The following is an 11,788-nucleotide window of genomic DNA, read 5'->3' on the forward strand; positions in this document are numbered from 1 at the left end:
TTTTAGTCTTCAAAATCTTATCAGTTCGGGCGGACAGTTATTAATGGACAATTTCCATGGCATCAAAAGATAAGCTTTGCACAATTGAATTAAGGAGTTTTGTTGCATTTGAAAAGGCTTCATGTGGAGAAGAAAGAAATACGGTTGCCCTCAAGCAATACAACAACAACTCCGTATTAAACCTGTCTCTATAAGTTGTCCTAGATCTTCCATTTGTCCCAATACAGAACAAACATCTTGTTTTATAATAAATCCAAAACATTCAAAGCTTTAGGCACCCACAAACCGACAGCCATGCGTCGTTTAATCACTGCGAATAGTTTACTCATGGCTCCTTTCAAAAGTGTTCCACTTTTAAATCCCTTTTTCATCTCATTTAAATTTCATGACTTGCATGTTACCAGTTGATTTATGTAGTGGCCAGTAAGGGTTGTGTATTTGGTATGATTTATAATCTAGACTAATAATGAGCAATCTCAACTGCTTGTAACATGACAGCATGACCTATAGTGCAAGATATCAACTTTTATGAAGTAAATGAAATTCTATGAGTACCAAGATTGGTTAAAAACCTATCATTAAATGCATCAGTAAACCCATAGTAAATTTAACAATTGGTTCATACATCAGTGTGCATTCATCGAGATGTGAAGCATGCAGGAAGTTTGGAGAGCACGAAAGATGCGTAAGAGTTGTCGAGAGCAACTCTAGCTTCTTGAGTACTCTCCAAACTTCCCAAGCGCTTCATATCTCAATGAACGCACAGCTGAGGTATGAACCAATTGTTTTATAACATTTTCAACACGATGGAAAACTTTTTTTCTTGAGGGATTTGTTTGCTGATGTCATGAGTGCACAATTGGAATATGAAGCACGCTCGCACAATTGAATTTGATTACACAAATTTACTGGCTATGTTATAATGAAGTTTATATGTAAAAGTTATAGGCTGCGCTCTCTTTTGGCCTAACCTAATTAACCACATGGAATGTTGGGGGAACACTGAAAAGTATGTAAATTGTGTGGCATGTTCTCCTGAAATCCTGCAGGGGCTATTAATGTTATACTTGGAAAACCAATAGATATTGCAACTTCCTTACTTTTCATTCAAGTTGTTGAGCTAAAATACAAGATCTAAAGTTTAATTCATGAGATCTCTACTTATAGCTTGAGTTCTTGACCTACAATGCACAATCTTAAGTTATAAAGCAATATCTACAGTTGTAGGTTTATCACACAATACAACTCAACAGGTAGCAGTATACTGGACACCAACCCCAAAACAGTGCCTGTGCTGGTGTTTAAAACTGCTCTTTATTTTAGGGGGCAAAGGGGATAAAGTTAAATGCACTTTTTTTTTTTCTATTTTTATTAACAGGGTTATGGTTGGTGCCCCACTCAGTAATGTTACAGGTAACGATGGCTCACAGTTAATCAAGTATGGAGCTGTCTACAGATGTGAATATACTGGCTTACAAGAATGTAAAGTCATTACAACTGACAACCGGCGTAAGTATAAGTTGGATTACAGGTATTATTTCTCCAGCTAGTAGGGAAAGATTTTTAGTAAGTTGTTAATGTTTACATTAAAAAAATACTGGGCATTTTGAGAGAGTATGGTTGCATAAGTTGTGCCTTTAGTTACAATTATGATTATTTCAAAAGACTTATACTAAGTACTAGGTAATTTTGATCATCATTTTGAGAGACCAGAAACTAATTTCTCCCTATATTTATAGTGCTGAATCTTTTATTAACATCATAAGAATGATTGAAGTAAAATCAGCAACCAAAGAAGCTTTGATCTATTATTGTCTTTGTTAATAACTGAGAAAATGTCTAGAAAACAGTATAGAGGGTGTGGATACTTGTGTTATGAGGTAAAGGGCTAAGCTAGTATGTGCTCATATCAAGGACATAGCCCACTCTTCAATGTATTGTAGGCTGTATTTTGAAAAAGTTTAATTTTTGTTCCAAAGTTTGCAAGAATAATAAAAGTCAAGTGGGTGCAAATAATTGGAGGCCTGGGCTTAATTACAGGCCAACTATAGGCTGGCTAGGTCCCTGCATACAGTTACAGTTTGTATTGTTAGTAAATCAATTTAAAACTTCTCATTTATCTCATGGAGTTGTGGTTATAAGAAACAACAGTCTTGACATGTTGTTTTATTTTACATTTTACTTTTTAGCTGTTAGAAAACAGTTCTATTCAAATGAGTTGGTGGACATGGAGGTTAAGAGTGGACAGTGGATTGGCGGCAGTGTGTACAGCACTGGCACTAATGGAAGAGCTTTGGTAATTTGTTTGCCCTTTGACCCCTAAGAGTGATAAGCATCTAAGTTCTCCTCACAACATCACCCCTGAATCATGCGTTAAGGTTACAAGAATAAAGGAAATGATCACCAATTAAAGATGCTCAAGATTCATGGACAATTTCTCCTTGTCAGCACTTTAGGAAGTTTAAAGAGAACAATAATGAAGTAGAATATGCCAACTGATGTTAGGGTGTAAAGGGCCAAGATTATTTGATAAACAGTCATATACCTCAGGCTAAAACCTTTGCACCTCGGTATTACTATGCATATTTTCAATACTGTTATCTTAACACATTCTTTGGTACTAACAAAGACGATTTGTTTGGCAATCAAGGGCTTCTTGAATTAAAATATCATCTCCTCAGTTCTTGTGACCATAAAATTTGACTCAGGCCAGATAATACTTTAAGAAGAGATTAGGTGCATGTTTATCACTCTCTTTTGTTGGTCAATTAGCTAGTTATTTTAAAATTTAAAAGTTTTTTTCCTGTTACAAATAATTTGTTGCTTGATTTTTGTACACATACCAATTAGATGATAGAGTAAACTATGAATTTCTTTCATGATTATCATTGTCCATAAGAGTACATATTGCGCTAAACCGCTGAATTTGTCAAGTGGCTGTGGGAAATAGTCTGATGTACTGAAAACACATGTGATTTGAGAGCCATAGAAGGGTGTTTATTGAAAACAAGTTACTGGTAGATTGAAACTTCTCTATTTTTTTAGGCTTGTGCACCCAGATATGTTTATCGAGATCTGCCCAATGCTGCTGGCCTGCAGTACTATTGGCTGTTGGGAAAGTGTTTCCTCATTTCTAGTGATCTTTCAGTTACAACAAGTGAACGTGTGCCTTGCATCAGTGGTATGATTTTTTTTCTTTACTGGAAACCCTCATACTCTGATGTATTACTAATTCTTATGACAGATGATCATTAATTTCTTTGTATCTAGTGACAATTGGTTTCATAATTGATTGATATTCTCTTGTTTATAATTTTCTTAACTTATCCATAAAATAAATTGTCAGTTCAAATTATTTTGAGAAGATTATTCATCAACCTTTCTAAGTAAGTTTAAATCACTCATTGTGCAAAGGAGCAGTTTAGTGGGACTTAGGTCACTCTTTCAAGTATTAACCTTGTGTATAAAATTCTCATGATTTGAATGGGATACAAGGACCTTGTTAAAGGTTAAAGCTATAAAAAATTGATGCAGTCAATTTTAATGTAAGTGGCACATTTGATGTAAGACCAGTAATATCAAAGGAAACTTAATGTCAGCAATGTACAAGTTTGACTCCTAAATCCACAGTGTGTCAACAATCTATTGACTCACATACACATACGAATTACCTGTGGGATCAATTTCCCTTGAACACCGACCTTACGTGCCATGTGCCAATCTATGATAACACTAAATATTATTAAAATTCCAAGCTCAAAATTTGAAGTTAACTTAGGAAAAATATATATCAAGTAGTTACCTGTAACACATATAGTAATAATAGAGTAGTGATTCACATGTAACTACAATAAGCCATTTTGCAGCCATGTACTTAGTTACCAGACCTTTGATTTGGAGTGAGGCTGATGGTGACCTTGTTATGATAGAGACCAGTATCTAGTTAGCATGATAACAAAGTAATTGGCATTTGAAAAGCAGCAACTTGAAGGTTTGTATCATAACAATGTCAACCTTAGCCTCACTCCTGCTCAAAGGCTTGGCAACCAAGCATGCAGTTGTAAAATTGGACCATTGAACCTGTATTAAACAGTCACCCACAGGGACTGTCAGGGTGACTGCTTCATACAGGTTGACTGCTTAATACAGGTTCCACAGATTAGGGGTATTATCAGGGCGACAGCTTACTGTGGTGCTCCTTAATATAGGTTTTACTCTGTAAGTTGTTCATTTTTCAATTTTTTTTATCAGAATCAAAGGGCAACAACTATTATGGTTACTGTGAGGCTGGGATAAGTGCAGAATACACTGTTGGATTTGATCAAGATGTGGTGATGGGAGCTGTCGGAATTGCCCGATGGAAAGGTTAGAGCCAGAGAAGTTTTTCTAACCTTTGATCAGGCATTCATTGCAACATTTTCTAGCTCCACTGTAAGGAAAAAATAAAAGAGAATGCCTGGTCTTTGATTCTTCCATTTTTACACAATAGTTACAAAATGTACATGTCAGAGAAGACAGATTTTGAAAGGTTCTGATGACACTGAAATGACTGAATGACAGACAGAATTATGGAGTTTTCAAACAGTAACTTGAAACCGTTTGGCATAGTTAGTTAAACAATGGAAGTTAACCACCCTCTTAAACTTGATTTAAAATTTTTTATAGAACCACTGATCTTATAGAGGTTTTGTTTGATTAAAGGTGGAGTGTGGGTCTCTCCTTCCACTGGAAGTTCGATAACTCAGGCTGTTTCACCACAAGACCAAATCAATGATGGAGATTACATGGGTATGTTGTTAACTAGTATGTTCTTGGCAAAAATGAACTTCTGGTTGATTATTTCATTTGATTTAACATTATATCTTATGACTAATAATAATTATACATGGAAAGGAGTTGTCACATTTGCATGAAATACAAAATTGTATTCTTGTGTAATTTTGTTTTAGGTTATTCAGTGACTAGTGGTCATTTCTCAAGCCCATCAAATACAGGTTTGATTAATTACAATTAGACTTCCATTGATTCACAGCAGTAGCAATCCTGGATCAGTTTTCTTAGGGGAATCACTGGGTGCCTGTGTATGCTCTTATCTCAGAAAGATGGTGTTTTTGGCTCAATGGCTCTTTCACTTTCAGGCGTGACCAGGGAATTTCTCTTGAAAGTATCAGTATATTTTCAAATGCAAAGGTGGTAAGGCACAGCTGCAGATCCCAGGAAGTTTGTGCCTTGAGCACTCATCATGGTTTCCTCAACTTGTCACTGTTTAGCCTACACTGTACAGTAGTCTGAACACTAGCAGTGTTGAATAAATGACTGTCAATATATGAAAATCATGTATGTGAACTGCGTTTGAAGAAATGAATATGAAGGTGATCCTCGCAGTTAGGAACACTACTTACTGTAAGAAGTAATGAAAATAAGGCCTGAAAAAAATTCAGGCTCGTAGGGGATTTCAACCCATGACCTCTGCAATACCGGTGCAGCGCTTTACCGACTGAGCCAACAAGCCAACTGGGAGCTAATATTGGTTCTGAATAGTAGCAGCACTGTTAGTCAGCAGTGACAGTTTCTGCCATAGTAATCATCATGATGACAGTACAAGTAGACTTGTCAATGTCAGTCTTTTTTCTGCCGTCTTTTTTTGTTTTTTCTTTTATTTATTTGCTTTTATTTATAATTTATTTATCTTTACACTTTAACTAAACCTGTTTGGGGTGAAAGCTTGGTATTCTACATCTCAAGATAATCAAAACAGAGGAGAAAAAAAGATTTTACTCTTGATTAGTTACTTTAATAGATGTAGTAGGTTTGGTCAAGGTTGATCTTCAGTCAGAATCTGTTTAACACCCTGCCTTAATGGTTAATTAGCTGCAGGGCTGGTGTAATTCTGTGGTAGTCATACTCATGTATTTTGTTTTGTATATTCCAGAGCTTGTGGGTGGTGCACCAAGAGGTGCAGGACTGAAGGGAAAGGTAGTTATGATTTTTCATTGTGAGCACAAAGTTAATTTCAATTTTTTTTAAATTAAGAAACATGACATGGAACTCATTAAAACTGTTAATCAGCAATCAAAGCAGTAGGCTTGTTCTTTATTTTTTTCTTTTTAATTTCTTGTTTCAAACTGGAGTCCTGGGTTCTATGAACAAAGGCCAGCCTATGGCCTTGATCTATCCCATCCCCCATTTTTTAAATTCTGATTTGAAAAAAACCACAACAACAGAAACTGACTAACAGCCTCTTTTTAGGTGTTGGATTTTATCACCTTGAAAAGTAGAGTATATTTTTGTTTTATTGGGTTCCAGTTGTTAATGCTGTTCATGAACATAAACTAAGGTTGTCAGGTGAACTTTAAACAACTGCCAATACCAAGGAGTATTCCTTTCCTTTTGTAATTAGGTTATTATCTACAATTATGATGTGTCTAATGATCAGCAGCAACAAATCAGTGTCAGTTCACCTCTGCCTCAACCTAAAAATATACCGGTATGTCTTGCATAATGTTAAGTCTCTGAAAAATTTATTGTTTCCAGTTTTTTCTTTCTTTTTACATGAAGTTTTTATTTTGATACTTTTTTTCATATTATGTTTCAATATTAACCTGAGAAGGTTATATACATTCAAAAGCATGTAGATGATTGCAAATTAAAGTAGTCTCATCACTTAAATGCGTTGAATTTTTTTTAAAATTTGTTTTCAGACTGGCACCTATTTTGGGAGTGTCTTATGTGCAGTAGACCTTGATGCAGATGAGTAAGTTTTGCATGCTGAATTTTACTATAATTGCAGGCAAAGTCAAGAGTACATCATTCTGTACTTGATAAATTGCAGATCACATGTAAAGCTTAAAATTATTTTGATGAGAAAAAACGGTATATCACTAAAAGTAAAATCTGCATTGTAAAAATTTGGTGTCACTCCAGCAACAGTGTAGGTTACTGGTGCTCCTGCTCTAATTTTCATGAATAGTTATAAATCCATTGTTTTAATGTCACACACACACACACATGTGGCTTAACTGAAGTCACAATTGGGCTCATTACAGTACCCTTAATTAATGATGCTGATTTTTGTGCCAAGGTTCTCAGACATTCTCGTTGGTGCTCCCTACTATACCTACAAAAAAGATGAGGGGCGAGTTTACATCTACTTAAATAATAAGCAGGTTGGTGAAAATTTTTTTTTATTATTAAAAAATGTTTCCTTTGCTAATAGTATAATCTGTCAACTGTCAGATCCCATGTTATTTGACTTTCCCTATACATGTGTGTTCATAGCTGTTAAACCAGTCTGTGTACCAATTTTATCTATGAACTGTCCAGTGATAGGCTAGAGGTGATTTTAACGAGCTTGCCTTTTGATCACTTTTCAACAGAACACTGAACCAAAGTAGTTTAGGAATGTAATGGTTTTGCTACCCTCCCCTCTGTGATTGGTCTGGAAAAATTTGGGCTTATTTATAAACGATTATATCTGCACTAAAATTACTTGCAATTTTGCTACTCAAATTTTTTCGCTTCTTCAAGATAAGTAACTAATATATTGTCATTTTTGCTTTCATTGGTAGCTCTCTGGTTCATGTTTGTGATTATGTTGGCTTTAGCATTATGTACTGAAACAGTTCAAACATTTTATTTCCAGGGTGCTCTTAATTTGCAAGATGAAGTTCTTGAAGGAGATAAGGTGTACAATGCCCAATTTGGAGCAGCCATTGCAGCAGTGGGAGACCTGAACCAAGATGGATTCCAAGGTAAATTAAGTAACTTATCCTTGTTAGAGGAAAGACAGTCATCTCGGGCTGCTAGTTGCCTCATTAACCAAGCAAGATTTTCCAACCCAGGCTCACTGAACCAGTCAGAAGATATGATTACCAATTCACTCTACTAGCTGCTGTATGTTTCCTTCTGAATAAATTTAAGAGCATGTGATTGTATATCACTATTACATACTTTAGATGACTAGTTTGTTTATTTTTTTTTCACCTGCTCGCCGAGTGATGCACTGAATTTGAAAAAAAAAATGCCTATTTCGTTATGGTCCAGGCATGATCAAGGATAAAACTTACAGTGCTAAGGTTGTTACTCTCTTTACTTCTGACAGATGTCGCTGTAGGAGCCCCATTTGAAGGTGAGGATGGAAGTGGTGCAGTGTACATTTACCATGGTAGCAACAAAGGAATTGAGACCTACTATAGACAGGTGTGTTGCGGTTAATGGCTGATTCAGTAAATGATAGTTGGAGGTACGTAATAGTTTGATTTAAATCAATGAGGTCATCGTTCTTCGCCATACAGAACAATCCTACGCCGGTAAACGACTTACTTTTTTACCACTCTCTAAAATGGTTTTCAAAATTGTTGATCTTCTCAATACACGCACGCGCGCGCGCACACGCACGCGCGCACGCATACGCACGCACGCAAACATCGCGTTTAGCAGTGCTTAAAAAATAAACTGAAAAACTGAATGTTTTACAGAGTAAACTTTTTATTACTTAAATACTCGTTAAACTTTCTGGACTAATGAAAATATTTTTCTAAATTGGCTAAAAATTTGTGTGCAGAAAATAGTTTCAATTTTAGTTCACACTTGTACTAAAACTCACGAAAGCATCACGGTGACAATGAGTTTCCTACAATGGTCAGAGACACGAAAATCCAGAGTGCACCAAGAACCAATCAGATTGCAGGATTTATCACCATGCCTTCTGAGATAGCAATGAGATTTCACCCAAACTTTATTTCAATTATTCTCTATTTTGTAAAGTTTAAAAAATGTTGATGATAAAGCTTAATATCAAATAACGGACGAAAAAAATATTTTTACAGAAAATTGTAGGATCACAAATTAAATCAGGAATCAAGATGTTTGGGGTGTCGATCTCTGGTGGTGTTGACGTGGATCAAAACAAATATCCAGGTAACTTATGTTCTGTATATTTTCTAAAAACTGATAGCTTGCGAACGGTTCCTCATAATTAGCTCTTCGGCATAAGTGTTCTTTGCCCGCGAGAAAGTACGAGGCCTTGAGCATGATTATATTGCCAGACTTTCAGTAAATCTCTCTCCGACTTGTCTCAAATCCTACCTCGGTCGGCGAAATACGCGTCTTGCAGCGCTGAGCGCAGGCTAACAAATATGATTGACTGGGTGATTGATTGGGTGGTTGATGGATTGATCGACTAAAAAAAACTGTTTGGATCATTATCACTCGGGTCATTCCCATGACTGTATGTTTGCTGTCCTTGTGTTTACATTATTTAAATGTGGACTTTGGAAAGTTAATTTTGCAAAACTAAAAAAATCCATCATCAAAGCGTGGAAGGAGGATGTAGCACCTTGGTTATACACAGTTATGTGATCTCTCCGAGAGGAAACGAGCCTGTGCTTTGAACATTTTAAATTATTTGTATTACTAGATATTGCAGTTGGTGCATATGGATCAGAACAAGCTGTTATTGTGAGGTAAAAAACTCAAATATTTATTCGTGTGTCTGTCATTTTTTTTATATAGAAATGCTGCTTTACTTTTGGAATCTAGAACTTTGAATAATTATATGTCAAATTTGATACTCTTTTCTAAATTGATGTACTACGAATAGTTCAAACTATTAAACATTATACTTACTGCGAAAACGCTGATTGGTCGAGAGAATACAGTACAAAAGCGTGTAAAGTTGACAGATAAGCTGCAGATATTGGGTTATCATTTCGAGCTCAAAGTCTGCCTTGTCTCCAAGTATCTTTTTTTTTTGCAGATTGTTGAAAAATGTATAATAAAACAATTATTGAATTCAGTTTTCGCATAATATCATTAATTATCAAACCTCATATCTGTGTTATGAGCTTCAGCCTTCGGTAACGGCTTAGGTAGATAACTCAGACCTCGGTATTGATAATTCATGATATCATGCTCAACTTCATCCAATAATTACTTAATAATATTCTTTGTTCGTCTCAGTGGATGAAGCAGTGAAATCAACACAATTATTTTTTTTAGTACAGGGTAGTGGGGACACATACACATGGTATATTTACATTTGCCTATCTGATGGAGGCGTTTTATTCAAAGAGAATTCTCTACTCCTCTGGAAATTTAAGATGCACTCACAATCTATTTCGCTCTTAGCTCTGCTTGGAACAACTGAGTTAATATTTCAACGACCGTTCTGAGGGTCGTGCTCGATGGCGCGAGAACGGCCTGATGAAGCAGTAGGGATAAGTTTATTGTCCCGCGTGATGAAATAAGAAAGAAATAGAAAGAGCGATGGTCGTGTGCTAATATGCTTATTGTATAAGATAAGTCGGGCCGCACGGGAAAATATCTGGCTTGCGGACTTGAGGCACGGACTTCGAGCTACATATATTCCCGTCGGTCCCACCAATCAGTCAATAAGTCAGTGATGTATATATTTTTTTTATCATCATGAAATGTAGGACAAGAAGTATTGTGAACGTGAAAGGTGTCATTCAGCTGAGTAAGTCCCAGATAACCTTGGAGGGCAACGACAGTTTGTGTGATGTGGATGGTGCCAAACATAAATGGTAAGAATATGCAGGTATCTGGTTAGAAAATCGGCCAAATGATTAAAACAATTTATTGCAGACAGATTGATTGAGTGTTGGAAGAAAACTAAAGCAGTACAAGGTTAAGTATTTCCTCTTGTTTTGCAGTGTGAACATGACAGTGGTTTTCCAGTACACAGATCAGGTTTCGTCGAGTGGCAGCCAAGGTAGAGTAAGAGGAGAAGGACTTAATTAAAGCGTAGCAACTTTGTCAAATGAACATACCGCTATTTTCAAATGAGTGTCGAAAGTAATCCGGAATTGCTCTGATTTTGCTTCACTACGCTCTGTAATTGGTCCAGTAAACTCGCGCGCCACTACCCCAACCAATCAGATGCAAAACAAAAACCATACTGAACTTGGTCGTCTGTGTTTTCCCGCGCTAAAGGTTTGATTTTGGTTTTACGAGACTTAATCGAAAAGCGCTCTTAAGAAATGTGATTTTATCAACTAAGTTGTTGATGTAAATTGTCCATTGTAAAAAGTTCGTAAAGCCGACACTGACGAAGGGTTAACAATCGAAACGTCTTCAGTTTAGAAACTTTCTACGGTGTCCAATTTCGTTATCAGCCACTGAATCTACCGTAATTCAACAAGGGCTCTCGTTCCTAAGTTTTTCTAACCAATGCAGGTCTTATAGTTATTTTTCTTCAACATCACTTGTTACTTTTCAGGTCTGTACAATGTAAGGTATTCTGTGGAACTGGACAAGGGAAAGGAATCTGATGCATTGCGTCGTATGTTTTTTTGGAACCCGTCTACGAAAAAGAAGAGCTTCATCATGAGCGGGACTTACAATATTTCGACTCAGAACCAATTTTATTCCCTTCCTACAGAAACAGTATATCTGTTGGTATGAAGATTATTTTTTTCTAATGCTTCAATAATAAAATACACTCGTCATATAAGGAAGAGGCACATCTCCAAATGGGGCTAAACAATTGTAAATGAATTGCGAATATTTTGAATGACGCTCTCATACATATTGAGTTGAAATTTACTGGAAAACTGGAATTTCTTTTAAGATCCGTTAGTTAATGTTGCAATCGGGTTCTTTCCATTGACGGTACGGATTGAAATCGGTCCAGGCCTAGCTGGGTCTGTTTTTTGAGTTGGATAAATATTTTCTTCTTTTGGTACACTCGCGTGGACCACTCACAGATTACTTTCGAAGCTTGAGTACAAATTTAAAAAAGTGCAAATACTTCTTGCATTGAAAACAC

At 36.1% G+C, this 11,788-nt stretch overlaps 1 protein-coding gene across 2 annotated transcripts in view; it reads left to right on the forward strand.

Annotated features, from left to right (window-relative positions):
* The window catches only part of LOC131790414 (integrin alpha-9-like), a 28,590-nt gene that overhangs the window by 1,639 nt on the left and 15,163 nt on the right, over window positions 1-11,788 (forward strand). For both annotated transcript variants that reach the window (XM_059107622.2, XM_066173248.1), the window contains exons 2-18: window positions 1,379-1,509; window positions 2,190-2,296; window positions 3,046-3,181; window positions 4,252-4,365; window positions 4,702-4,788; window positions 4,950-4,994; window positions 5,933-5,976; window positions 6,401-6,487; window positions 6,702-6,754; window positions 7,082-7,166; window positions 7,643-7,751; window positions 8,102-8,199; window positions 8,829-8,919; window positions 9,419-9,464; window positions 10,437-10,544; window positions 10,674-10,732; window positions 11,240-11,418. In XM_059107622.2, the coding sequence (XP_058963605.2) occupies window positions 1,379-1,509; window positions 2,190-2,296; window positions 3,046-3,181; window positions 4,252-4,365; window positions 4,702-4,788; window positions 4,950-4,994; window positions 5,933-5,976; window positions 6,401-6,487; window positions 6,702-6,754; window positions 7,082-7,166; window positions 7,643-7,751; window positions 8,102-8,199; window positions 8,829-8,919; window positions 9,419-9,464; window positions 10,437-10,544; window positions 10,674-10,732; window positions 11,240-11,418 (1,579 nt within the window). The remainder of the gene's footprint in view (window positions 1-1,378; window positions 1,510-2,189; window positions 2,297-3,045; window positions 3,182-4,251; window positions 4,366-4,701; window positions 4,789-4,949; window positions 4,995-5,932; window positions 5,977-6,400; window positions 6,488-6,701; window positions 6,755-7,081; window positions 7,167-7,642; window positions 7,752-8,101; window positions 8,200-8,828; window positions 8,920-9,418; window positions 9,465-10,436; window positions 10,545-10,673; window positions 10,733-11,239; window positions 11,419-11,788) is intronic.

Source organism: Pocillopora verrucosa, chromosome 10 (assembly GCF_036669915.1).
Source record: "Pocillopora verrucosa isolate sample1 chromosome 10, ASM3666991v2, whole genome shotgun sequence".
Taxonomy (NCBI): Eukaryota; Metazoa; Cnidaria; class Anthozoa; order Scleractinia; family Pocilloporidae; genus Pocillopora; species Pocillopora verrucosa.